This window comes from Apaloderma vittatum, unplaced genomic scaffold (assembly GCF_000703405.1).
Source record: "Apaloderma vittatum isolate BGI_N311 unplaced genomic scaffold, ASM70340v1 scaffold22975, whole genome shotgun sequence".
NCBI lineage: Eukaryota > Metazoa > Chordata > Aves > Trogoniformes > Trogonidae > Apaloderma > Apaloderma vittatum.
In genome coordinates, this window is record NW_009715914.1 from 7,411 (window position 1) to 35,111 (window position 27,701).

General features: G+C 36.2%; 1 protein-coding gene across 1 annotated transcript; it reads right to left on the reverse strand.

Moving 5' to 3' along the window:
• GOLGA4 (golgin A4) lies at nt 1-27,701 on the reverse strand (the record flags this gene model as incomplete). Its single annotated transcript, XM_009869340.1, has 14 exons — nt 1-737; nt 2,809-2,871; nt 5,257-5,343; nt 8,560-8,663; nt 10,129-10,204; nt 10,793-10,861; nt 11,051-11,071; nt 14,210-14,323; nt 18,297-18,427; nt 19,482-19,603; nt 20,325-24,619; nt 25,529-25,684; nt 26,467-26,598; nt 27,523-27,701. Coding segments are annotated over 13 exons (5,516 nt in total), but the record flags the coding sequence as incomplete, so codon positions are not given.

Sequence of the window (27,701 nt, forward strand, 5' to 3'; positions counted from 1 at the left end):
GTTCCAAAATTATACAGTAAATAAACTTTATTTCATTTCGGCTCTTGTCAGATTAGTGCTGTCAACAGTCACAGATCATCATATGATACAGTTATGTATTAACTATTTACAATTTACAGTAACATACTATTTCTCCAGAAAATATAAGTACAAAAGCTAGGAGTAAACAAATGAGGTACTGCAATTTGGATTTATTGTAGGTCAAAGCATATAGAAGTGACTTTTAGCAAACAATCCTAAGATCAAATGAGGAGAGAGTAGTCATAAAGAGTGTCTAATTCAACAGGAAAATCACCTCAACCGCTACCCATCCAAAAATGTATTGCACAATTCATTCATTCAAAAAAAAATAAATAGAAGAAACAAACCATTTATTTCAACTCTTAAAAAACACCCAGTAAAGCCTGTATAGAGATACAGTAGTGGACAATTCCTTCCTAGGATAGTCTTTTCCCTCCTTTAAAAAAATAACCTTTAACACAAAATAGAATACATTGTTCCATAGAAGAGAAAAAAGACTCATCACCAGATAACCCCTGATTAGCATTTCTTGTCAAGGCAGTTTTAACTATATTCATGGTCCAAAGGTCGTTCTGTGTTTTGATTCTTGCTTTTCCATTTGTGACCTTGAATAATAGCTTTTCTTCTTGTCCTTTCTCAAGGGACAACAGAGACATGAATGTATTTCTAAGCAGCAGTGTCATGTCACAAGTTCTTCAAGATGGTCGTAGCCATGACTAGAATAATGAAAAGTTAGAACAAATGAACAAATAGTACATTACTGAGACAAACTTAGAATCACTTAATATTACAACAGCAACAACATTGTTTATTGATAGGAAAAGGAGATGGAAGAATTTACAGTCAAATTGCCGAATTATTAACTAATTTTCAGCAAGTAATTCCATTCCAGTAGATCTGCAAAACACCTGAGAAACTGCGATGAAAATGAAAACCTGTAGCAAAACAGCCAGGAGTCTCACTGGAAATAAATAGTCTACCACACTGTTGCATCTTAATCTGACAAAAAACAACGCTGTCCTCCCTGCATAAAGCCTGTCATCAGAATTGAAGCAGCAAACTTGTGGGGCTAGCAAAAAGCCTCCTCTACCAGGAAAATATTTATTGCTTTCACAATGAAGTCAGCATCATCTTAGTATCTAAGTTTTATACATGCAAGAATCTGAACCCATTTGTTGGCTGTCTACTGACAGAAGTCACAAAAAAACTTGAGAAAAGCAAGAAGCTACAATCCAGTAAGTTGCCATACATGCTAGCTTAAGTTAGGAAAGTGTAACAAGCAATTGCTGCCATTAAAGTAAAAATCAAGCCCTTCTGTGATATGCTTCAAGTGCAGCTGAGAACGCCTGAGCTTTATAAACCAGCCCTACAGACAGCATGATGAGAATTCAAGTTTCAAACATGCCTTTTGCAACACTGTTGTAAACAGTTTTGTCCTATCATTACCAGCACTCCCATTATTTTCAACGGAGGGCTAAAAAAGACCCAAAGAAAACAGCTGCTGGATTTGTCAGGAAGTGATCAAGGCTAGGAGGCAAACAGTCCGAACTCTATCGCGTTTTAAGTGCTCTAATGTGCATCCGCTGTTATATCCAGAGGTTTAGAAGAACCCAAAATAAAGTACAAACTATGACTGTTTGCCAAGATTTCTTTTTTTCTCTCCTTCGAAATAGGTATTATTTTCTATTGAGGGCTGTATTTGCATGATGGCAAGAACAGCCTGTCACCTGCCCTGTGACCACTGGCAATGGAAACAACCCAAGCTAACCCAATTTGCTCGGGTGGCAGCAGGGGCCAAATGCTGCACCTCAGCCCACTGACAGCGATCGCTTCACGTGTACTGAATCGCCTCCCGGCAACTGTGAAATGCTTTTCAGTTGCAAAGCAGGAAAAGGAAACCTGGGCTGACCCCAATCCCACAGAATTCACCTGAAGAGTTTATTAATTATCATACATCACTGATGACTCAAATTACAATCTCAGCAGGCAGTGCAGAAAGTGTTACCTGTGTACTTCCATATCCTGCTCCTCTTTCAACTCCTACTGCTCGTGCGCTGCCTGTTTCGCTTGGCTCGGCTGGTGCAAACTGCATCTTTAGGCCTAAATCAGCTGTCGCTTTTCCGCAACGCTACAATTAGTGTTGTGGATTCATAATTAAAGTAGCTTAATAAAACCTGAAAAAGGCACAAGAAACAGAGAGCATAAAGCTCCCTGACTTGTTCTCCCTAATCTCTCTGTTCTAGTTTCTCTTGGTACCAAATCTGATTCAGAAAAATACTGATGTATAAATGCAATCATATCTTAAGTTCTCTACAGTTATTTCACATTTTTTTTAAAATAATCCATTCTTGTAAGATGTAATAATTAATTTCAAGCAGTACAGTATGTCTCCCATAAATCCAACTTACTTGCCTATTGAAAAAGGAGCTCAAAGTGAATAAAAGCAAAACAAAGCCAGGTGCAAAAAAATTTGATATTATCTATTAATTGATTTTAAGTCTGATTCATTTTTTCTACAGCTGAGATTTCCGTAGCTCAATCACATTTCAAATTATGCTTATAACTCAAAAAGACTGGTTCTGAATCAATATTTACCATTTTCAAATTTGGCTTTGTAAGGCAAAACATGTTTACAAGCAGAACAACATTTATCATACACATATAAACAAAAAACCCTTCCTTTTTCTTTAATAAAAGCAGGCAAGGGAAAAAAAAAGGCAGAAGGATTAATCTCATACTACAGTTTTCATCTTTAAATAAAAGAAGTATGTATTAGGCTTCACTCACCCACATGCTAACTAAGCACAGACGATGAGGTACTCAGAAGATACCACTGCGAGGTGAGGCAAACTACAAGGCCAGGAAGAAAACAGCTTATTTGACTACTTTGTTAGTAGTGTAGATAAAAACTCTATGCTTACAAGTTAGATTGCCGCAGTTAGGTCACAGTAACTATGAAGCAAAAGCTGGATTAGTGAAGGAGATAGATTGTTCTAGCATATATTTGTTGACCTAGGAATTTGTCAAAAACTTAGCCAAAACCTGTTAAATACATGCCCACTAAGAAAGCAAATAATTACTCACACACACTTAGTACTACAAACAGCTACTCTTTTCCAGTAGCACAGTTAAGATTTTACGCATTAAAATTAGTGATAGGTGCTTTGGCCACAAAATAAAATACAGAAACAACCAAGCTTTATATTAAAAAAGCACATTTATGTAGTAGTTCAGAACTTTATTGCTAATGAGATCTAAACACTGCTCCAATATTAAATGTGGAGAAACACTGCTGCTAGGTTAGCAAATGATAATAAATAAAAGAAACCAAGCATATTTCTTGCCAGAGTAATTTATGACAACTCATCCAGCTTTTTAGTCCTAAATAAAATTATTTTGAAATTCTGGCACTCTCCCCAAAAAATAATTCATACTTTAGTAAACAAAATTAGTAACATCAAAAGGGAAGAAAAAATTACTACATCACCCATAATATGCCCTAATACTTAAGCTTCCATTAGATGTGTAATTTAATCTCTGTGGATTTGGGAAGGAGAAAATTCATAGGCTAAATCTGAGCCAAGAAAGGATGGCTATGTGAATCCCAAGAAGTTTTTGATCAGGACATGAAGCTCTTGGAATGACAATATCCTTAACAATCACAGCACTTGCAGCCTGTATGTTCTAGCCAAAATGTAATACCAAGGAACAAACTTGTTGGATGAATTCAAGTTAAGACTTTTATTTAGTATCAGAGGTTGTGAATATCTGTTTTAGAAGACCAGGTTTCAAGTATCAAAAATCTGAAGGGACTGCAAAAGAGGTCCATCTCTCTAACCTCTCTTTTGGCCAACAGAAAACTCAAAAAAAATAACCCAACCCCCCAAAAAGCACATCAGCTTTCTCCTTTACAGTCGGAGAAAGAGGGCATTAAGAGAAAATGTTTGGCATGCACTGTACCTCTTGGAGCTGCAGTATTATCAGTATTTATACCATTCTAAAAGCATTTTAAATATTTAAGAGTCCAAGACACTCTCAAACCAACTAAGTGTACAGTAAGATGTTGAATTATTTAACATTTTCCTCAGATTTGACACTTCAAGCAGATGAAATGATAGATTTTTAAGTATTTCAAATGGATCAACAGGACTTCAATGTAACTACTTCAACTGAAATTTAAAAACGTTAAGATTTTTATTTTAGGCTGTTCCAGCAAGTGCTAAGTAAATATTTATGCAGAGAAAAAATGCAATTACTTTTCTCATTTTAATTCCTAAGTAGTTTAGTAAGTCGGCTCACAAAGAGAAGGACCACAATGTTGACTCAAGATACAACATAGAGAAAACTATTATGACAGTTTTTATCTTAATTACAAAAAGATCCAAAACATAAAAGAATAACAGTAATATCAAAGAAATGATGATTCTTGTGTATTCTTCTTTTTTGGATCTGCTTCTCAAACTCAAATTCACCTTTTTGGTAAATAGATCAGGTGGTGAATACCATGAAACTGCTACATAATAACTGTACTGAAACTGGCGGAAAAAAAATGAACTGAACAAAACCAAAGTGACATGTTTTAAGACTCTTATTTTTGACATGTCCTGACTCAGAATGAACCTGACATGTTTTTATGTTTTTCATTACAAAAATACAGCAGGCTCTAAAAAAACTCAACCAAAACATCAAACAAAACCTCTATCTTGCGAGCATACTCAGGATAAAAATGTACATATTTCACTTCAAACACACATATCCCAGATGATCGAGCTAATCAGTTTTCTATTCTACAAGCTCAGTGCCCCTTGGTTTTGCCAGAAATGCTATTCAAGGTTGGAATGTATGTCTATTAACATTTTTCATGAGAACTGGTATGACTCCACAGAAACTTCTGAATTTAAGACCCATGAATTTTCTGTCAGATTACTTTTCTGATTAGAAAATTCATCTGCAGAATAGTAGTGATGACAGAACCTGCTTTGTTCCTTTGTACCCACAGCTATTAGAAATACAGCTTAACCAACAGTGAGAAATACTAGTTAAGAAAATATGCTTGCTTTTTTCTCATTTTTGTTATAAACCCAAATCTACAGCTGGAATTTTACATTCCACTGAAGAAGAGGGAAGGAGGGAGAAAATGAGTTCTCTTGAATGCAGACACAAAGAAAAGAAAGTTTCTAAATTCTTTATTCTTGCAGCCTAATCTCTTGCATAAACTTGGTTTATTTAACTTACCAATGGTCGAGCATCTTCTCGTTCTAGTATCTTCTGCGTCTGATCTGCTGGGAACTTCAGCACTGTTGTTATAACTTTGGCCATTGTCTGAAAAGAAACAGGTCAGCTCTAAGTAATTTCATACACATTAAAATGCTCTCTAATATTTTCAAATGCATTTAATTCAAGAATATCAGATGTTATTTTTCGTACTGTCAATGGGAAGCATACAGAAAGGAGTAAGAAATAAACTACTTGTTTCACATTTTATATGCACAGCATTATGTGAATTGTACAAAAACCATGAAGAGCCTTCATTTCATGGTGCAGCAAAATTCAGCTACAGTGACACGATGTAGATACTGCCTATGTTCAAAAAATTGAGTCCATTAATAAGACAGCACACTGTTACAAATACTGCTCCTACCACATTTGATCGTAACGTGGAGACCTTTCTCACAAACGCATCTCAAGTGAATGGCACCTGAAGGAGTCCTTATGGATTTAACTCCATTCACATCATCCAAATATTTTGTTAAAAAATGAAGCATCGAGAAAGCAGATCCAAACATCAGACGTGGAACTCTAACTGTGGATATATATTTTTAGCGGGTACACGGTAACCTATTTAAAGAGTATCATCGCCACATCCTCCGGCTAAAGATGCAAGAAGATCAAAGCTTTGTGCAAAATAGACAATGACTATTTCCATCTTATAGACAGATGAGTGGGAAGAAAAAAATTCCAGAATGCACAAAACAAGGGTCAGGTGACTTTTACAAGAAAGGTCAACCTAAGAGCTGCAGTACAGCTCAAACCGAAGGCAATGGCTACAAAAGCAGTAACTGCTGCTCTTAAAGAAGTGGATGAGATAAGATTGCTGCTCTCAGTGTTGACTGTTTATTACCAGCCTCATGTGCGGAGCAAAGAGGGAGGCTGTAGCAACAAAGCAGCTGAAGGATGAACATGACTGCAACTACAAGTCATAACTACAACCACAAGTTATAGAAGGTAAAGCCCTAATTTGCAACCATTGTTTCAGTATATGACTTAACTGGGGACAAAAATGAAAAGAAAGCAAAACAAACTCAGCTCTGTTGAATCCTTTCAGCTCAAAAAGCTTAATTTTAAAATATTAATAGTTCCCATAATTACAAAATAAGTGCCTCTACTGCAATTCCCAGATACACAGAGAAATGTGCTCAGTGCCACAAATGAACACAACACTCTTCTAATTTCATTCGCCAAAATCCTCGTCACGATTATTTAGGACTAAAAGATCTGAAAGTGTTGAGCTTACAATTGACTCAAATTCTTTGTTCGAGAAAGCCCTCTCCTAACCATTTTCTACAGAACACAATGGCATGAAAATATTAAAGAAAAACCTACAAACGCTGCCAATACTCCACAAGAGCATCAATGTTTATGTGCCAACTTAAATAGGGGCTATCTAAAACCTTCTTTCCTGAAAACATTAATTTTGTAATTTATCACTAGCAAAGACTTGAAATTGACTCCAAGTTTTCAAGGCCACTAAGGAGATTTACAAGCAGAATTACTCAATGCTATTTGCAGTTGCATAGTTATGAATCCAAGTTTCAAGGATTGCAGCACTTAGGAGGGTATGTTTAATATGGGCTTACCTTACTGCTGAAACTGTCTTGTTCTACTACAATAAAAACCCCAATAATTCTGTGTGAGTATACACACATATTCTTCTGTGTGTGCATCTCTGTATTTACCTTTAGAAAGTCCCTAAGCTTTCCCAAACATAATTGCTAGTTCTGCTACAAGAGATGATAGCTTGCATTCCCATTTCTTTCTGTAAGGCTGACATATTTAAATATGTAATCTCTGAAAATATGCCTTTTATAGTGCTACCAATCAGTCACCTTAACAATTAAAGGCCTGCTGGTCAACGGCAGAACCTTCAGAAATGAAAGTTTTACTCTTTGTTTTAGTCCCCTTTGCTTTTCTACAATGCACAAGAGCATGCTGAGGTGCCAGAAAAAAGACCTCACAAGGTTATAGTCCAAAATTTTGCAGCATGTACAGTAATGATTTGAGCATCGCTAAGAAATAACCCTAATGAATGAAAAAGATATTGAATTAGGGTTTCCTGAACACAAGTGTGCTACGTGTTGTCTGCAACATCCATCTGTAGCTGTCTCAAGACTTGTTAGCAGTTGAAACATTGCTGACAGGTTTTTAGCATTTTTCCTTGTCTAGGTGCCTCGCAATTCAAAACCATACAATTCAGTAATGTACATATTTTTCTGTAATGATTTCAGTTGTTTGATATTAAACAACTGTTATTATAGCAGAGCCATCCAATGAGGTCCCTTCCAACCTGAGGCTTGTGAACAGAAGTTAACTTGTGACTCTGGGTTTTTGGATCAGGGATTTATATTTTTGATAAAAAAGGAATTGATATCAAAGTGAAAAATGGAGTCAAAAGAGAAAGAGGAATACCACAAGATGTCCTGCTACAGAGTACAATGAGAACAAAGCTAATTAACAGAGAAACCTACAGAAAATCTCTTTGCTTGATAGTAGTCTAAGTTGAAAGCTGGGCAACAAAGCATGGAAGAACTCCAGGGAGGAGAAAAAAAAACAAAAAAAACCCCCAAATAAAAAAAAATTCATCCACATATCGTTTATCATCCATGTTATGACATATCTCTTTTGAACCTGGTCAATCTCTGTGCATCAGTATTGTTACACGTTAGTAAAACTCCAACTTAGGAATGATTTTGCAAGCTTGCAGCACACAACAAGAAGCCTACCTCTGCAGTTTTTCGCTACTTTTAAGAGTAAATTAATACGATGTAGAGAAGGTATGCAGATCTGGGAGCCCTATGATACATCCTGAAGCAACAATTAAAAAGACACTTCATCATCTTCAGAGCTACTAACAAACTCTTATTTAATCCAACTGTTACTTACCGTGTTTGTGTCAAGATGACATCCAATGAGCACTTTCGCTGATACTGTGCATAGCAGCTTTCACAGTACATTAAGCTTGACTGATAACAAGAGTTTTGCTAGTAAAATCATACCTATCTATAAAAGTTTTTATCTTCATAGGTACATCGGTGAGACATGTGACAACACTCCTTCACCCACCAGTCATCTTGGCATGCTGACAAAGTTATTAACGTACGGAACACACCTCTCTGGGAAAAGTGGAAGACTATCAAATCCTGTTTCAGTAACAAACAGCATGTAATGAATCACAAACATATGCTACTTCAAACCTATAGAGCAAGGATGTTAAACTGTACTCTATCCTGAATCACATCACCATAACACAATTTTCCACACCTTTGTCTCACGACCCATCATATATTCAAAGAGCACTTTCCTCAAGTATTCAAACTCCGTAGGCTCCCCAAAGAGGGAAATGTCAGCATGGTGAAGGTTTCCATCTGTGTAAACAAAAAAAAAAAAAAAAAAGAGAGAGAGAGAGAGAGAATATACTCAGATTCACTCATGTGATTCTAAGTTTCACAAATGGCATGAAAATGACCAAAACTAAATGTCAGATTCTGCACCTGGGGTGAAGTAACAGCAGACACAGAAAGGGACCTGAGTGTGCAGGTCAGCAGGAGGCTCCGCAGGAGTCAGCAATGTGTTCTGCAGTGAACAGGGGGGCTGGAACTAGATGATCTTTAAGGTCTCTTCAAACTCAACCCATTTCATGATTCTATATATAACAGAGTGTAACTGTGCTATTCTATTCCATTCCCAGTGCTCATCATGAGTTGATTAATGAAGAGACTGTTATTAGCCTGAAATGTCAGATTTTCAGCTCCAAAAGCACTTTCAAGGACATATCACAAGGGTTACGAGTAGAAACAGGATTTTATTTCTATTTTATTTACTACTATGTCAGATCAAGAGATCTCGCAAAGGAACTCTAATCACAAGAAGAGATACCCAGATGTGTAACACAAAAAAGTTCCATAAAAACTAGCATTTGTATCGTCAAGAATGTTAGAGTCATAACATGTATGTTTAATTAGACAAGACAAATGGGTAACTCGCCCCTGGACACTCTGAAGTACCACTGCCTGTACCAATTTCCCCCTAGGGATACAGAAGGCTTAAGAACTGATACAGAGCTCTTTTAGCTGCATGACAAAACCAAACACAAATCAAATGTTGTGTGATATGCTCATCTGAAATGATACGACAACTCCATTATAATAGACATAACAGGCAAAACTAGGATAAGAAGTCATAAAACATTGTGCAACTATTTTAAAGACTTTATTTTAATAAATATCTAAATGAAGGCGTATCTTTCAGACAAACAAAAAAGATATTTGTGATGATGCTCTTGTGAGATCCCACCTCGAATACTCCGGCCAGTTTTGGTGCCCCCACCATTAGAGGGACATGGATCTGTTGGAGTGTGTTCAGAGGAGGGCCACAAGGATGATCCAGGGGCTGGAGCACCTCTGCTACGAGGACAGGCTGCGGGAGCTGAGGCTGTTTAGTCTGGAAAAGAGAAGACTTCGGGGGGACCTAATAGCTGCCTTCCAATACCTGAAGGGAACCTACAGGAAGGCTGGGGAGGGACTTTTTACAAAAGAAGTGTCCACCGATAGGACAAGGGGAAATGGATTTAAGTTAAAGAAAAACAGATTTAGACTGGATCTTATGAAAAAATTCTTCAGTATGAGGGTGGCAAGACTCTGGAGTAAACTGCTCAGATAAGTTGTGGCTGCCTCCTCCCTGAAGGTGTTCAAGGCCAAGTCGTATGGAGCCTTGAGTAGCCTGATCTAGTTGAGAGGCGTCCCTGCCCATGACAGGGAGGTTGGACTAGATGATCTCTAAGGTCCCTTCCAGCCTAGGCCATTCTATGAGTCTGTGAAACTGTGTACTTACCTCTGTATGGCGTTCCAACAGATGTCATGTACGTATTCTTCTCATAATTTTTCAGTTGGTCTTCCAGTACATGAATCTAAATAAAGAACGGTCAAAAAGATAAACGGTGTTCACAAGCAGCTAAAACAAGCCTAACTGAAACTATTTTCACTTAAACATTGTCTCCTTCCATAAAAGCAAAATAGATTCACTTTTTGAGGAAGGAAAACATTAAAAATTGCGTTATTAAAAACTGCCCCTAAACTAGTTAAGGAAATGCGTGTCTATTTGTATCTATACATAAGAATAACTACAGCAAATATTATGCATATAGATGTATTTATATATGTGTATGCATGGACCTATTTATACTGATAACGATAGGTAAAGAAAACATGACAAAAATTGTACTTCATAAAATGCATTGTCCCATTTTTCACTGTGCAATTGTTTTGCTAACCTGTATCACAAGCCTGAAGTATTCTCAAGGCATACAGGAGCACTTCAAAAAGAGCACAGATCTTCTGAGAGCAAGTACAAGCCCAAACTATTTCACATGTGTACTATTTCCACAGTACCTTGTGGAGATATGCTACAGCATGACTTGAAAAGAACAAACGTTTTAATATTGTAAGCACAAAGGATCGAACAAGAATATTTTTTCTTGTTCAAACAGCAACTTTACCTGCTCTTTGAACTCCTGCTCTTTCAGTTTTGAATCATTCACTAGTGTTGTCTTCTGTGCAAGCTGTGCCTGAAAGAACAGCCACATATGGAAACCATCAAGAAAATGCTGAAGGTCTATCAGAGGCACCTTTTCAATAAGTGTCTTTCTCCTTTTAAAACACACACACACACAAACTTATAAGCAGTTATTTCTGCTTTCAAACTCCTGTGAAACAAAACTATCTGTAGAGCAAAAATCAAAAAATTTAAGACTCACCTGAAGTTCTGTTATTGTGACCTAGAATAACAAAAAAAATTTAAATTAAAATGTGTGACAAATACTGAGTATCTCAAGCACTGGACATGGGTAAAAAAACCCAAAACATTTGCCTACTTCTGACACAGCGTGTTAATTGAGAATGATAAAATTTGAAATTACCAAATTACACATATATCTATAAATAAGTCTCATAAATAGTTTAACTTATTTGCAGTGAATGTACATAAAGCTTGTATTTAAATTCTTTCATTTGATTCTGTACAACAATTACCATATGACTTCAAGAACCTAGCAGTTCCAAAACTTTATAAAATGTGTACTGGAGATGAATGATAACTGAATAAGCATGAAGCATATGCCAGAAAATCCTAACTACTCTTAATACTACTCACAGCATTCTATCTTTTTTCTTAATTCGCCAGGCTGCATTTGGAAATGTGAACATTTATCTGAAAATACCATCAGCTTAAGAACTTCATTAGCTCTACATCTTGCAAAGATAGCAAAGCTCAAACTGGTGAGCCATTGGAACAAGCTGCCCAGGGAAGTCACCATCCCTGGAGGCTTGTAGATACGGCACTTCAGGATATAGTTTAGGAGTCGTGGCAGTATTGGGTTGACGGTTGGACTTGATCATCTTAGAGGTCTTTTCCAAACCTAATGATTCTATGATTCTATCTTTCAGTCTTACAGCTTTAAGGAAAATAATGTTTTAGTAGCCATGCATATAACTCTATTTTGTAAAATCATTTTAGCATCAAATAACTGGCATGTGAACTTTCCGTTTTTTTTTTTTTTTTTCCCCTTCCTGAGACTCTTTGGAATTGTGTTGAAAAGGAAAGCTATTCTGCATCTCTCTAGGCTTGTAAAATCTGCTGGTTTTCCTACACTCCACAAACAGAACATACAAGAAAATCATCCCTCTACGAATCTCACACGTGCAATTCTTGCTTCTGAAGCGCTTGATGATCTTAACAGACACTTATTTTCTCATGAAAACTGTTTCTGATATTTTTACAACCCACCACTAACATTTAAGGATGTCAGTGTTCACTGTTTATCACAGTCAGACAAATATTGTAAAAAAGTATAGTTACACTTTGTGTTGATGTGGATACACTATGTTTGCCTTGCCTAACAACAAACAGCACAGCAGGTTTTTTAAGAAAAACTTTTGTTACTTGAGGCACTCTGGCTTTAGACAACAAAAGTATCAATTGCCCACAAAATGTTGCTTCCAGTCAGCGGAAGCCTTCTGAGCTGTTTCACTACTAGTGCTGAAAGAAAATTTTGAAAAAAAGAAAATTAAGAGGAGAAAAAAATGTTACAAACAAACTTAAAAAGAAGATGAGACGAAAAATACCAGAACAAATATAAGATGACAGAATTCATTTGAATGCACAAGTCAAAACCAAATGTGGATTTGTACACTTCTGCTGAGGAATGTGGACAAAGCTCGGGGGCCCCATCCACTGTTTTGTCACCAGGCTATTGCATGGGTCGTGAACATATAATACTGTACCAGGTAACAGCAAAATTTCCTACAGACATATCAAGGATAGGCAATGAACAAATTAAGGTAAGAAGAAGAATACAGGAAAGAATTTAAAACAACGATTCAATTTCTAAGGAGGAAAAAAGAAAACTACCTCTTGCCCCCAGAACAGACTTTGTCAAAGAATGAGAATTCAACCATGAAATACCAATAAAACAAGAACTGGAAGCCCACTTAACTCGCAGCACTCTAAATATTTGAGCTTTGACTGGACCTGAAGATGAGCTTTTTTTGACTGGACCAGAAGAACTGGAAGCCCACTTAACTCACAGCACTCTATAAATATTCAAGCTTTGACTGGACCAGATGACGTATCTGCACATTCAGTAGCACAATCTAACTATGAGAAAAGTTATGCTGCTTTGAGATGAAGTCCCCATTGTGAAGAGTTTGAAATACCAAATTCATGCTCAGTTAAATCAGAGTTATGCAAAAGAAAGCTTATGAACAATTTGCTAAATCAATGTAGCTGGAATTCTCAAAAGTACCCAAGAAAGTTTGATGCTTGTGTGTCAGCAAAAATCAGGGATATTTAACTGCCTTAGGCTCACCAAAAAAATCCCGTTCTTATTCTGCAAGCATGTCGAACCTGCTGTACTTGAACTGTACTTAAGTCCATGTCCTACTGCACAACCTGCTACAGGACGGCCTGTATTTATAGGCAGCTTCTTTAACAAAGTACATAGTGAAACAGCTAACAAAGGTAAAAATTCTCTTCATAGTTTTTAAGATGATTTATGGTTTTGGAATCTCTAAAACAATCTTCCTCCAGATAACAAATTGTGCAAGATTATCATCAGTGGGTGGATAAGGGTTGATTAAGAATACAAGGCAGTCTGATACAAGTATTTCTGCTATTCCTGTTATGAAAACAAAACTTACATCATGGAATAGTTAATAACAGTAATATAAAGGGGGTTGTAAGCAAGTGAAAGGCAGAAAGGACAAACATTAGGACAGTGAGTTAATTTGTACTGCAGGATTGTAGTGTCCAATAAATACATTTAGTGTTCCCAGTGTTGTCTACTGTCAAAAGAAAAGATTTAAAAATAAGGTTAACATGGATTCCCATCAATGACTCCTCATATACTTTCCCTCCTCTCAGTTTAACAACCAGTAATATTTTCATCAAAGAATTCCTCAAACTAGAATGTAATCTCAGAAAAACAGAAGCACACACTCAGTCTTCTTCCAATGAAAGACTTCTCTCTCCATAATTAATATATTCAAGACACTATTTCGGAACCCTTTGAATCTGAATATATAAAAAAAAAAATCATACTAAAAATGACTCAGTGTGATATTCTTTCCTTCTAAAGGGCTTCCAGTAAAATCAACATAAACCACACATGTAAACGGGAAAAACCTCCATCTTAATAAACACAATACAACTGGACTTTTTAAAATACCATTAAAAAAAGGTAGGATCAAATACTTCTCATGAGGTTCACTTTTGAAGAAGTTAACATCTAAAAGAATAGAAACTCTATGGGAAAATGAAGATCAGATGTATAAATAAAATCCAATTAAGAGCAAACTACAGAATTTTATGAAGACTAAACATTTCACACCTAAAGACATAAACGTTAGTGCCAGCTCACTTTTTCACTGTTCCAACGTTGTTGTTCTGCCATCCTTTGTTTATATTCCTTTTGCAAGTCTTCCAGCTGTGCCTGCAATTCCTGAACTTTTGCTGTCATCTCTTCTTCACGAGCCTTCAAAACACAGGAGGAAAAAATTACTTACACAAGTAATCAATAACCATTCAAAACCTGAACTACGGTGGACAGAAAGCAATTAACAAGAGAGTTACACTATACACAGAAAGAATATGCGTGAAATTCAGTATAAAGGCTAGTTACAGTACAGAATAACAGAAAAGAGCAAGAAACAAACACAGAAGCTTAACAAGATTTTGTAGGTCTTTGACAATGAAGATTACAGTCAGGATTACAGTTAATTTTCTGGAAATTAGGAAGAAAGAGCTACTTCTATCAGGCACTAACACAGCATTGAGTATAATGCGGTAAGTGTATTACTGGAGAGATTGTGCTTGGTTATATGACCTTCATGAAAGGGCCACGAGATGACACAGTTACTTTCTTATAGGCTGGAAGTGAGAAGGATGAAAATCCTCTTCCCATGCATTCTCACAAAGATGTTCCAGAAGCAGTTTCAAGCACATTTTCAGAAATGATGACTTCCCATTCACAAGGGTTTGGAGGGCACTGTGCAGCATGGAGGAAAGCAGCCATGGCAAGAACGATTGGCCTGAAAATTACCTTTTCCTGTATGTTTTATGACAGTGTGAAGAGTATGCTTATTGCAGAAAAATCTGATGATCTAAAACCTAGCAAGTTAATCCACTTACACGGTGACACTTGGCAAAAAGAAGTATTTTTAAAGTCATGTTCCCTCTTTTACTGGGATAACACATAAGGGAGCTTATAAAACAGCACTCCAATTCAAAGTGCACGTCTCCACTGCTGAACTAAATCAAAAATCTAGTTTCACTCACGCTAGGTCAGTGAGCTGTCCGCTCAGCTAGGCAATATTACTTCAGATCAAATTAGTACAATTAATCAACTGTTATCAAGAGCAGAACTGCTGATAGAAATTTTGTTCCATTCAAAATCTCAGGAGTACAAACTAGAATGACAGAGAATATTCACTGGAAAACTAACTGCAGAACTAGAAAGCTCTTCCAGGCTTAACAGATTTAAGGTATGCCATAAGCATTTACAAAAATTAGTAAAAAGAATTATTAAAAAAACCTACTTCTCTGTAAGACCATTTTTTAATGCGTTCCTTGTGTCCTCTTAAGAATAAAACATCCTCCTCGCGCAGTCCCTAGGCCCAAAAACCACCACCAAAAAGAATAAAGCAGCCCCCTCACAGAAGCTCATAAATGAAAAGTCATAGTACCCGAGCAAGTTTTGCAGTTTTAAGAATAGCCATTTTCAGTAAAAACATTGCTCCAACATCATGACCTCCAAAGAGTGTTATTTTTAATTCACATGATTTTTCTACACCCTCAATAAACCTTTTCTAGGATTTTTTTTTTAATAGATGGTTACACTCCTCTTGTTAAAAAGCCTCAGTACCTGACATACTCAGTGGCTTCTGTTTCCCCTTGTTGTTTTGTGGTTTTTTTGATGTGGGTTTTTTGTTTAGGGTAGTTCGGTATTTTTGGGGAGAGAGGTTGCGGTAGTTTTTGGTTTATGAGGTTTTGGGTGGGGTTTTTTTTTAACATCAGGTATCACAGAATCTTAAATCTTACAACTTCTAGACTACAACATACTTAAAATTTCATGCACATCATTCTTAGTCATACAGGGTATCTGAAATGCAGAAAGAAATTCAACTCAAAATGATGAATGACACTTCTATAAGAGGTACCTACCTGTGAGCCATTATTTTTATAAGCAACTGAATAGAGACTATAATTCAAAATTTGAAATAATCAGAGATTACATCGGGTTCCATTATGCTATAGAATCTGTATGCACAATAAAAGATTATTGTTTTATACGTCTTGCATATTCTGAAAACAAACTGCACACTATTTGGATTTAATTACAGCTATAGACTAAGACTTCAATAAAGTTGTAATTTCCCAAATATTAACCACAATGCCTATCTGGTCACATGGGAGGCACTACAACAAATGAAAGAACACACACTTGAAATTAGGTATTTTATTTTTTGCTCATAGATAGGCTTAAAATAAGCTAGCTGAAGGAAAATATTCAATTTTTTTCTTCAAATAGTGCATATAATTAGAGAAAAGACTAAGGCCTCAAATTATAGGCTATGTTGATTTATAAGTCCTTAATTCAGAAGACTTTCATAAAATCTTATGTGATAAAGTGTTTTTTGTGGTTTTTTTGATGTGATAAGAGAACACATGATAAAGCAACAGAAGTATCAGGAGAGTACTTAAAAAAATAAATCATATTATACGTAACAGACTGAGTAAATCTTGCGAGTCTCTAAGGATATATACTCTAATCATATTAGATTAATTTTTAGCATCATTAACCATGTCTAAAATGCGACAAAGACCTACAAAGTTATATAAGCAAAACACATACTTGCAATTGGTGTTATTTTTGTTTCAACTTCATTTAGGACAGAGACAAGCCTCTCAGCAGAAATGTCTCGATGCAAAATTTCTCAAGCCTATTATAAGCCAAGTCAGGTATAAGTGGGGTAATGTAACTGGTTACATTAAGCTAAACTGGTAACGTTAAGCTAAATTGAGAAAATCTATACATCTGATGATGCGTATGTTCTTATTTCTATCAGAAATCTCAATGAATACACTCTAACGTAAATATTATTTAACTTTTGAGATGCTCGCAATACTTCTTCAGGAAAAAAAGAATAACAGTGTTCAGGTCCTCCAATTGCACAGAAGTCCAATTAGCCCGAACCTTCAAGATCATTGAGTACAGCATGCATGTTTCTGACAAATGTACAAACTGAACATGTCAGAAAACAGAGCGGAATTACATCTGCATGACTTCAAATCACAGACTTATTTGGACTTGTAAAGTATGGACTCGAATGCCAACACACTGCACATTGACGTGAGGAAGTATAAATTCTCCCAAAAATGTAGAATTTAGACGTATGGTACACTAAAAAGATATAATAAACTCAACTGGTTTATACTGTGCAACTTTTCTAAATCAGGCAACAAAAGAAGAGGACTCTTAAATTTAAAACCCTGCCAATTTCCATTCAACTTGCTAGAAGGTCAAAGATTAAAGTGGAACACACCAACCTGCCTGCAAGACTGAAATTCTTAGTATTAAACACTCACTGATACTTAGTACCTACCTCTTTGGGCTTGTAACTGAGCATAAGCAAATGGAAGTTCACTTACCTTTATTACTACTGTCTCTATTCAAGGGACATATTTGTTTTATTAAATTATTTGTACAAACACGACTAGAGATTAGCACAATTAAAGGCTGCTTCCCAATATGATGTAGAGTCACTGAAAATTGTTTAATCTATTGTTGCCACTGGGACAATGTACTTGGCTAAAAAAAGGAGGCATCCTTGGATGACAAATTATCTTTAGACTGAAGATGGCTGCTGACTTCTGGTTGAAGCATTACTGGAGCAAAACTATGTCTATTTGCAAATATGCAGACAAACTATTCACTTAGAAGTAAAAGAAAAATGAAAGCTTTACTAGCATAAAAACTATGCAAACAGACTGTACGATGCGGAGAACAGAACCTTACTTTAAGGGCTATGGTGTCATTCTAGATAGAGCATCAGAGGAAGGAGCTAGAGAGTAAGGCTGACCCATAAACACTGTAGTCAAAGCCTTAAAAGAAATAGCACACTATCACAACTCTAGTAAAACTGAAATTTAGCTCACCTCATCTTCCTGTTTTCAATCTAGAACACAAACTGCTCAAGGACATATGGACCCAATGCGTAATTTTTACTGAATGGTCAGAGCTAGTGCTTAATTTTTGGTCTTCTCTCATGTTTGGATATAAAGCATTTTAATTGCAGCCTACATATGTCATCATACAGACAAAGCGTAACTCAAGCAGTAAGACCTTTACTAGAAAGAATTTTGCTTTTTCTGTCTAGTTGCACAATGAAAAAAGGGGAAGCATAATTTTGAAATGTATGTAGCTATATCAGTTTTCAAAAAGATACCTCAAGGATTTCTTCATATCTTTTCACAGTTCTTTTTAGATCATCATCTTTTTCAGCAATTTTTTTATGCAACTGTGTTGTCTCTATGTGATGATTTTCTATCAATTCAGTCTCTACTTCCTGGGCTTTACCTACACAAAGAAAAAAAAAAAAGCCAGGTAATACTAAAAAAAAAGCATATTTATTTTGTTAAATTATGTCACAACAGTATTAGAATAGTTTAAAGACAACTGTGGAAGATATCTACAAGGAACTCTTGTCAAGAAAAATAATTTTTCACAGTATCAGGAATAATTGTGTCATTTGGTGCTAATATGTATGAAGCTTGTTGCCTGCAGTTCCGTATCAAGAGCAATATTTTCTGCTTGATGCCGGAACTCTTCTCTAAAAGTTAAGATCACAATCAACATTTATCAAGAAATTCTATCTCCTACTCTTATCTACAGAAGCAACTGAAACATCTCCAAATCTTCAGAAATGCCTCACTTCTAGGGGAACCTTCTGTAACTGTGGAGTCAAAAGGATACTTTCTGCTCACTTCAACCTCTAGCTTATCCTACAGTGGCCAAAGGACAGAGAAGCTGAAATATGCTGTACTCTAGTCATAACCATACGGTAGAACGATCAGACATCATATCTAATTGGTACCTGTTAGTGGTTACAGTGAATGAAGTCTGCAAGACGCAGCTAAGAAAATGCAATTCTGATTCCCAGATGGATCTATGTTTCCACATAGGCACCCTTCAGTGACATAAATTCAACAGCAGATTGTTAAAGGTTTGCATTGCTGAAGCCTAAGTAGTAGCACAATAAAAACTTACCAATATGCTTTCACCTCTAAAACTATACCCCCTTATTTTTCGTTTGTACATGTGATAAAAAGACAGCACCTATGGCTATCAAGGCTATGGCTATCTCTTGCCACGACAGATGCAAAGAGTGCTAGATCAGTATGCCTCCTGCAGAGTAGGAAAGAACAGCTACATACATGTTTTCCTCACTGAGCTACAATTAATATTTATATGTTGTTTCCTGAGCAAGAGAAGTAGTCTTCCCCCAATTTCTCCAGGCAGTCATAAAACATGTGGTCCTACAGAGTCTCAGGTAGAACCCCTTCCCCAAAACTTATCAAGACATGGTTTTCTAGTTATTTTCTGATTACAGTTATATTAGTATTTCACTTACTGATAGTTTCTTTTACAGCTGTTTCCAATTCTCTTTCTTTTTGAGCCAGCTGAGTATTGAACTCTCTCATTAACTGCTTTAAGGTGGAGTTGTGCTTTAACTCAATGTCTTCTTGTTCATATCTGTACCAAAAGGTCAAAAAAAAATACAGTGAGGAAATAAAATATTTAAAGAGAGGGCAAGAACAGTTAAGCAAGTTAGGAGACCTGGGAGTTTCTCCAAAACTATTCTAGAATGCGATAGTTTTGAATTATATGAATTTTATGGGAGTTAGTGAGGCTTTTTGTTCCTCTCCCACAGATTTCAACTGGAAGGTGTACCTGTTTCATTTTAAAAAGAACCAAGAATAGAACCTTTTCCAGAGATAGGGAGTTTTTGCACAGGAAGATGAAGAACTGGAAGTAAAGAATGTGGAGAATTTAAGGAATTCCTTGCTTGAGAAAATACCAGAGTGCTGAGCAGCATAACATTTTTGTGCATTACATATGAACAAGTTTTGTTATCATCTGATCATGAAGCTCTGAGTAGTACATTTTAATAAACTTTGTTGCCTGTTTGAGCAAAACAGAACTCTATGTTCTGGCAATGATGAAAATGACATCACTAAGTCAAATCAAAATCCATATTTGCTTGCCAACAGACAAACCACTTCTTAAACTGATGACTTAGCATTCATGAAACGCTACTTCCAAAACTTGCTGTTTCTTTAAGTCTATTTAGAAAAATCACAGCGAAACACAAGTCATTATTTCATTGTTACAAACTGAGCTTTAGAAAGGCCTTCTGGAGATTTTAGTAGTTAAAGCAAAGAAATAGTAACAAGACCAGGAATAAAGAATTTACCTGATTTTCTGCTCCATTTCTTCTAAGGACTCCTTCTTAACTATGTCAAGCTCCTGCTGATGTCCTTTTCGCAGAGTACGTAAGTCTTTTTGAAGATTATTCACTTCTTTACGTAGGTTCTGTTTCTCCCTTTCAGTCTCGTCCAGTTTAGTCTGCAAGTCCTTCTGCTGGTTCTGCATATCACTTAGTAACTTCTGCAGCTCCAAACCAGATTTAGCCTTTTCTTCAACATTTTCCTCAAAAGCTTTCAGACTGTCATTTCTCTCATCTAACTGCTGCTGTAAGCTTTTCAGCTTTTCTTCATAACCCATACTCATATCTTCTATCTCAATCTTATGCACTTCATTTTCCTTCACTATATTATTTTCCAACTCTTTTATTATCTGTTCTAAAGACTGATTGATCACCGCCTTTTCCTGCAATGTTTTCTGGAAATCTCCAATTACATTCTCCATATCAAGACATTTTTGCTCTTTAGCTTTTAATTCTTCTCTACTGCTTGCTAAATCACTACCACATTGAGCGTGTTCATTTGCTAACAACAAGTATTTTTTGGTTTGCTCCTCTAGTTCTTTCCTGAGGCTTTCACTCCTACGTTGCTCCTTCTGCTGGTTCTTCTCAACACATTCGAGCTTTTTAAGGAGTTCTTCATGTTTGTTTTGCAGTTCTAAATAAGAGTCATTACTCTCTTGTTGTTCCTTTTCATACTTCTGTAACAATTCATCTTTTTCAGTTAAGCCCTTCTGTAACACTTGCATTTTCTCTTCACAAGACTGTTGGACACTCACAAGTATGCTATGTTTCTCTTGTTCTACAGCAGCTTTTAAGGTCTCTACTCTTTGCAGCATTTCTTTCTCTAACTCTGTGGAATCTCTTACGGACTTAATCTTTTCTTCTAAGGACTCAATTTTGGCCTCTCTCTCCCGCACTTTTTGTTCCAAGTCTCTTAACTGATTTTCTCTATCTTGCTTAAATTGCTGTTCCTTTTCTTCCATCTGAGACATCAACTGCTTTTTAATAGAACCAATCTTCTGCTCTGCCTTCTTTTTCAGATCTGCCAGCTTGGTGTTGTTCACTGCATTTAGTCTGTCTTCTAATTCTTTCATTTCTTCCTCTTTGCTTTTAAGTACCTCTGACTTCATCTGATCAAATTCCCTCTCCTTTGCTTCAAATTCAGCTTTCAGTGAAACTAGTTGCTTCTCAAGATTAAGCACCTTTTCTTCAGCCTCCTTAAATCTATTATCCTTTTCAAAAGCCACCTTCTCTGCCTCCTGGAGTTGCAAAGCTATCTCCTTTTGCTCTGTGTCTTTTTGTTCACTATAATTCTTAATTTCCTCCATCAAGGAAACATTTTCTGAAGTTTTCTGAGCAATGTGTTCTTCTAGTTCAGCAATTCTTACTGCTTGGTTTTTTAACTTTGCAGTTAACTCACTTTCTTGCTTTTCCATCCTGCTTTGCTTTTGTTCCAATTCACTTTTTAAACTGTCAAGATTCTTGCTTTGTTTCTCCAGCTGCTCTCTCAGTTTATTTAGCTCTTCATCTTTTTTATTGCCTTCAGTATTGCTTAATTCAAGTTTGCTCTGCAAATCTTTAATAGTATCATGGTTTTGTGTAAACCTGGTTTGTGCTTTCATCTTCCATTCTGACAGCTTGGCCGTGCAATGATCTACCTGCTCAAGAGCTGATACTTTTTCTTGATTCAGCATCTCGACTCTGGATGATAACTCCTGTATCTGGTTTAACAACTGCAACCGATCCTCTTGATGCTGCTGGCTTAACAGAGACATGGCTGCTTCCTTCTCTGTTAAACTTACCATGCTTTCAAGTCTAGCGTTAAGGTCATTAATTGTTTTGGTGAGAGCAGAGATCTCAGACTCTTTTTCCTGCAGTTCCTCCCTCATTGAGGTGACAGCATTGATATTTTCGGATAATTCTTTCCTCAGCTGTGTTATGCAAGTTTCTTTTTCTGATGCAGCTTGCTGCTGATGCCCTCCCTCTTTTTGCAATCGTTCTTTTTCTGTTACAAGTCCTTCAATGTCAGCTCTCATGGACATAATTAAATTGTCCTTCTCTTGCAGCTGTTGCATTGACTTACGCAAAGAAGTACTTGCAGCAGAATGATGTCCTGTTACTTCTTTAAGTTGAGCTTCTAGTTCAGGAATCTTACTCATATTAAGTAATACTGCTTCTTTAACTTTTGCAGTTCGGCGTTTGCAATCTGCAATTTTGCATGCCATTATACCGATTTTTTCGTTAAATTTTTCAATTAATTCATTGCTTTTTGTTTGCAATAAAGCTTCAGCATTTTTCTGGTAAGCATATAACTGGGCTGTAAGTTCTCCTGACCACCTTTGAAACTCAGTTTCTTTTAGCCGAATTGCCTCTATTTCTTTCTCATAATTCTCATGATCTTTAAACTGAGAAGACTGCACAGTTTTGAGCTTCTCTTCAAGGATTTTCAGTGTTTCAGTCAGCTCAGTAATTTTGGTCTTGTCCTTTTCTTCAGCTGCTTTCTGTTTACTGAGCTGTTCCTGAAGTTCAAACTGCTCATTCAGGGACTGATTAAGATCACTCTCCATTTTTTTTAACTGTGTTTTCAGGTCACTTTCCTTACCCAACAAAGTGTTCACCTTAGCCACTGACTGCCTTAGTTGTTCTTGCAATTCCTTCAGAGATTCCTCCTTTTTGACCTGTTCTTCTTTCAGTCGGGTTATTTCTATTCTGGAGTCCTCTTTTTCAGCACTGAAGGTGGCAAGTTTCTGTTTCAGGTCTCCAATTTCCTGTTCCTTCTCTTGCAGTTCAATTTCATGTTTTTCCTGGAGCTCTTGCACCTGCTGATTGAGTTTAGTTTCCCAACTCTGGGTAATTTCTTCCAACTCTCTCCTATGAGCCTCAGCAAGACTCTCCAATTGCTCTTTCTGATTAGATTCCAGTTTTGACACAGCATCATTGATTCCAGCTGAGCTGGCATGTGCCATTTCCAATATTTTAGCATTGAATTCGCTTTCTTTCTGACTGAACTCCAACTGCTTGTTTTCAAGCTCCTTTTTTAGTTTAGCTTCCTGCTCAGCAAGTTTCTTTTTGAAAGTTTCCTGCATGTCTTTTGATTTCTGTTTAAATTTCTCCATCTTATTCTCCTGACATTTTAGTTTATTTTCATATTCTCCTTGTAAAGCGCTAATTCTCTCCTCTGCAGCTAACAGTTTCTGTTTAAGCTCTGCCACTTGGTCATTCTGTAACTTCTTCAGGTCTTCAATTTCATTTTCCTTCTCAGTTAGACGACTTCTTGTCTCATTGGCCTCTCTTTGTAGATCCTTCATTTGACTTTCATGCCATTGCATTTGAGAGGTTACTTTTTGTGCATTTTCATTGCTCTGCTCTTGCAATTGCCGCTTCAGGTCATGTATCTGAGAGACGGATGCATCTAACTCATTCTTGACTTCATTCAGCTGAGATTCAGTCCTTTCTAGCTGCTCACTAAGCTGCAATTTTTCACCTTCAAGGTCTGTCAGCTTTAGCTGCAACTTTGCTAATTGCTCTTCATTCATCTTTGCCTGCTCATTACAAGCACTCTGATGAGACTCCGAAAGCTCCTTGAGCTTTGCAGACACTTGGACAAGTTCAGTTTCAGATCTTTCTGCAGATTCCTTTAGTTTCTGTTCATGTGATTTTAGTTCCTCCAGATGTTTTTCTTTCTCCTCCAATGACTGCTTGAGTTTGTTGAGTTCTTCTTTGAGTACCTTCTCAACACCTTGAATAGACATTTCATGCTCTTTTAACAGCCTTTCAACCTCTTCACTGTGCTGTTTCCTCTCTTCTTCCAACTTCCTTTCCAATTCTTGCTTTGTTTCAGACACTTTGCTATTAGATTCAGAAAGCTGCTTTTCTAAATCATGCCGTATTTTTACTACTTCTGATAGCTCAGAAGACAGTGCTTCCAACTCTGTTTGTTTCACATCAAGTTTTTCTAATGTTTTTTCATTCATCTCTTCTATATGTGTGCGGAAAACCGTTTCCTTCTCTTTCAAAATTGTGTCTATCTCTTGTTCTTGTTTCTCTCTTATTTTTTCTATTTCAGTTATTTGTTGTTGCTTTAAGATTTGAAGTTTTTCTGTCCAAAGCTTTTCCTGCTGCTGTTTCATGTTCTCCAATTCTTTCTTGTGTTTTTCAATCATATCATTGACTTCCTTATTGTGCTGCTCTTTTTCAGATTCCATAAGAGTACTTAATTCCTCTGATTGCCTTCTGTCATCTTGCGAATACTTTGCAAGAGTGCTTTCCAGTTCAAGAATCCTCTGTTAAAGAAAAGTTTTTAAAGAATATGAACATTAAAAAGGTATCAGATTTATTAAAATTTTCAGAACCTCACCAAATTCACATAGCTACAAATCCTTTATTCCATTATTTTTAGAGAATATCAACTTTTTATATAAGCCTTTCATTCATCTAGTTTGTTCTCCACTTCCCTTACAGCTACTTAGTTATTTAATAAAATATTTTCTATCTCAGTTACAAAAATAGGCACAATGAAAACTTGGAAAGCATTTAACTAACTGAAATAAAATCAATCACATGATATTTGAGAGATACGCTCACATTTTCTTATTAACCTTAAGTATCAATACATAGGACAAAAGATACCAGAAGCCTAAAAGAGTATGACAGAGCTTTGTATGTATCTACTGATTTACCTTCATTTTACCTCTCCTGGAAGTGCTGCTGCGAAGTTAAAACACTTCTATGAACAAAACTTAACAAACTAATATTTGGCAGTGGTGGAATATTGTACAAACTTGCATTAGCAGATATTACAATCTTACCCATTACATAAAGCAAAGAACACTTAAAAAAATTAAGCATATTTTTTACTTACAAGTAAGTATCCTTATTAGTGCATGCATGGTAGCTGCACCCAGAAGTTAAGCAGTTTAAACTTAAACTCCCCTGTACAACAGAAATTATGTAGAAGGATACAAATTCCTATCTCATGCCATGATATAAAGTGAATGTATTTCTACATTTTGCCATCTAGTCTTTTAAAAAACTAGGGGCTGCAAGCACATTATTGCAATATATTATTGCAATACAAAAAGCTCTGAGAGACTAAAACAACCCAATCACAATAAGGCCTCAGCATTTGTAAATCTGAATACATACTGAAAGGAATTCTTGAAAATGTTTACCCTTTTGGAATCTTTACTCACAGTTCTAGAAGTCTCTACTTCTTGATGCATCTCCTGAACTTTTTTGTCACATTCTGACTGTACTGCTTTCTTCTGCAGCTCTAATTCTTCTAAGGCTAGGGAATCTTGCTGCTCTTGTTCTCGAAGGGTCTTTAAACACTCATTCCGATTTTTTTCCTGGAATAAAAATTATGATTAAAACAAACTATACAGTCATCACACTTTCCAAAACCATATAATAGGATATTTACAAATCAGTTAATAGCAGTCATACTTGATTCCACTACTAATGTATTTTTTAAGCTTCTATTCTTTACAATTAAAAAAATAACCTGAGAAATGGGTAGAAAAATGGGCAGGAAGGTACTGTCAAAGTCCCTTAGCTGCCAACCACCAGAGACGAGCACAAAAGAGAATCTACTTCTTGTTAGGTGAAATTGCATGATGATCTAAACTGGATTACAGCTTATGAAAAAGAGCAAACAATCCTAGCGGCTCCTCCCAGCCTGACCTACATGAAAAGCCTCTTCCAGGAGCGCCATGAATAATTAACGCTGTTCACATAACACAACACAAACAGATGTAATCAGACTAACATTTTTCAGATAACAGCCTCATTCTTTGTACCCCTTTTACTCCAGTTGCTGGGGCTAATCATCAATGTTCCAGAGGAAGACATTAAAAAAAAAAGTCTAACCAAAGCCTAAAAAAAGAGTTTTCAAAAAAAGAAGTTTTTCCCACAAGATGCAGCCATTAGTGAGCAGTGATAGTGATTAATTATCATAAGTCAGTCTGGATCATTGCACCCGCTTTCTTTTCACGTTGCTGAACTCTCTGAGCAATTTTACTTTTGGAGGACACTCATATCTTTGAAGGACTCTCACTGGAGAATAGGGGCAGATGAAGACTTCTAGTCTCACTTAGAGAAATGACTTTCTACACGTTTTAGGGATACTTACAAGAGCTGCCTTCATCCTCTCCTGGAACGCCTTTTCTTGGGCCTGTAACCTCTCATTTAGCTCCTGATCTTTGGCAGCCATTTCTTCTTTATGGAGTTTTTCTAGTTCAGCAACACGCTCCTCTGAAGACTTCTGTGAATTAAAGTCAGAAAAAACCTAATTTAAACAGCAAAACACTTGGAATTATTCCTTAATAAGAGAAGATATTTCCTCCTTCTCAAGGCTTTTGCAGTTCTGGTAAAAGCCTTTCACAGTTCTGGTAAAAGAAACACCATATTTTCTAATGACTTTTCTACCAAGGTGAACTTAGTGTTTTCAGTTTCAGTTCAGTTCTTGTTAGTTCAAGAGCCAGAGAGTCATGTGGTGACCCTCTATGTTGACAGCTACCTACAGCCTTCAAAAATAATGCAAGTCAGTCATTTCCCTAAAGCACCAGTGTATTCTCTTAGAAAAATTAGTAACATTGCAAATGTCAACTCAATAACTGCAATTTAAAGGTGTTACAATTTACCGTTTTGTAAGGCACATAACTGCTGCCAATTCCTACCTGAATATGCCAGATGAACTAAATTTTAGCAATTCTTAACAAGCAAACAGTTTGACAACAAATTCTTAAATGTCTACACATACTGTGCTAGGATAATCACTAAAAGTACTTTGTATTAAAACCCCAAATCCTGGTGGAGACATGTAAGCTGATTAGTTTTTTAAGCCATTAATTTTTTCTTAATTCCCTTTAAAGTCTCAAGTGTACTTCTAATAAACAATTTTACTAAATGCTATGATACAGATGAATATTGTTCATTTTAACATGCCTACAATGTACTGACTTTAAATTGTTAGACAAAAAAAATCTATATGAAGAGTTTTGCTTTGTTTTAAGTAAACTTTTAATAACAGAAATTAATTTTTATAGAATTTATTAAATACCAAAAATTTTATAACAAAGTTCTGATATATTTTACAACTATGCTACTATATTTTACAACTACAGTTTTATTGCAATTGAATTATTAAAATAAAAGCCAATAATACAAGGTGAGGTTTAGCTTTTACCTTAATAATCTCAACAACCTCTTGTTTCACTCTGGTTAACTCCCGTTGAAGATTTATCCTCTCCTCCTCACTTGCCTTTTCTACTGCTTTGATTTTTTCATTCATTTCTGTCTCCAATTTTTTCCGGGCTTCCTCTGTCTTTTGGGCATTACTCAGAGCCCTCTCAAGCTCCTCAAAAG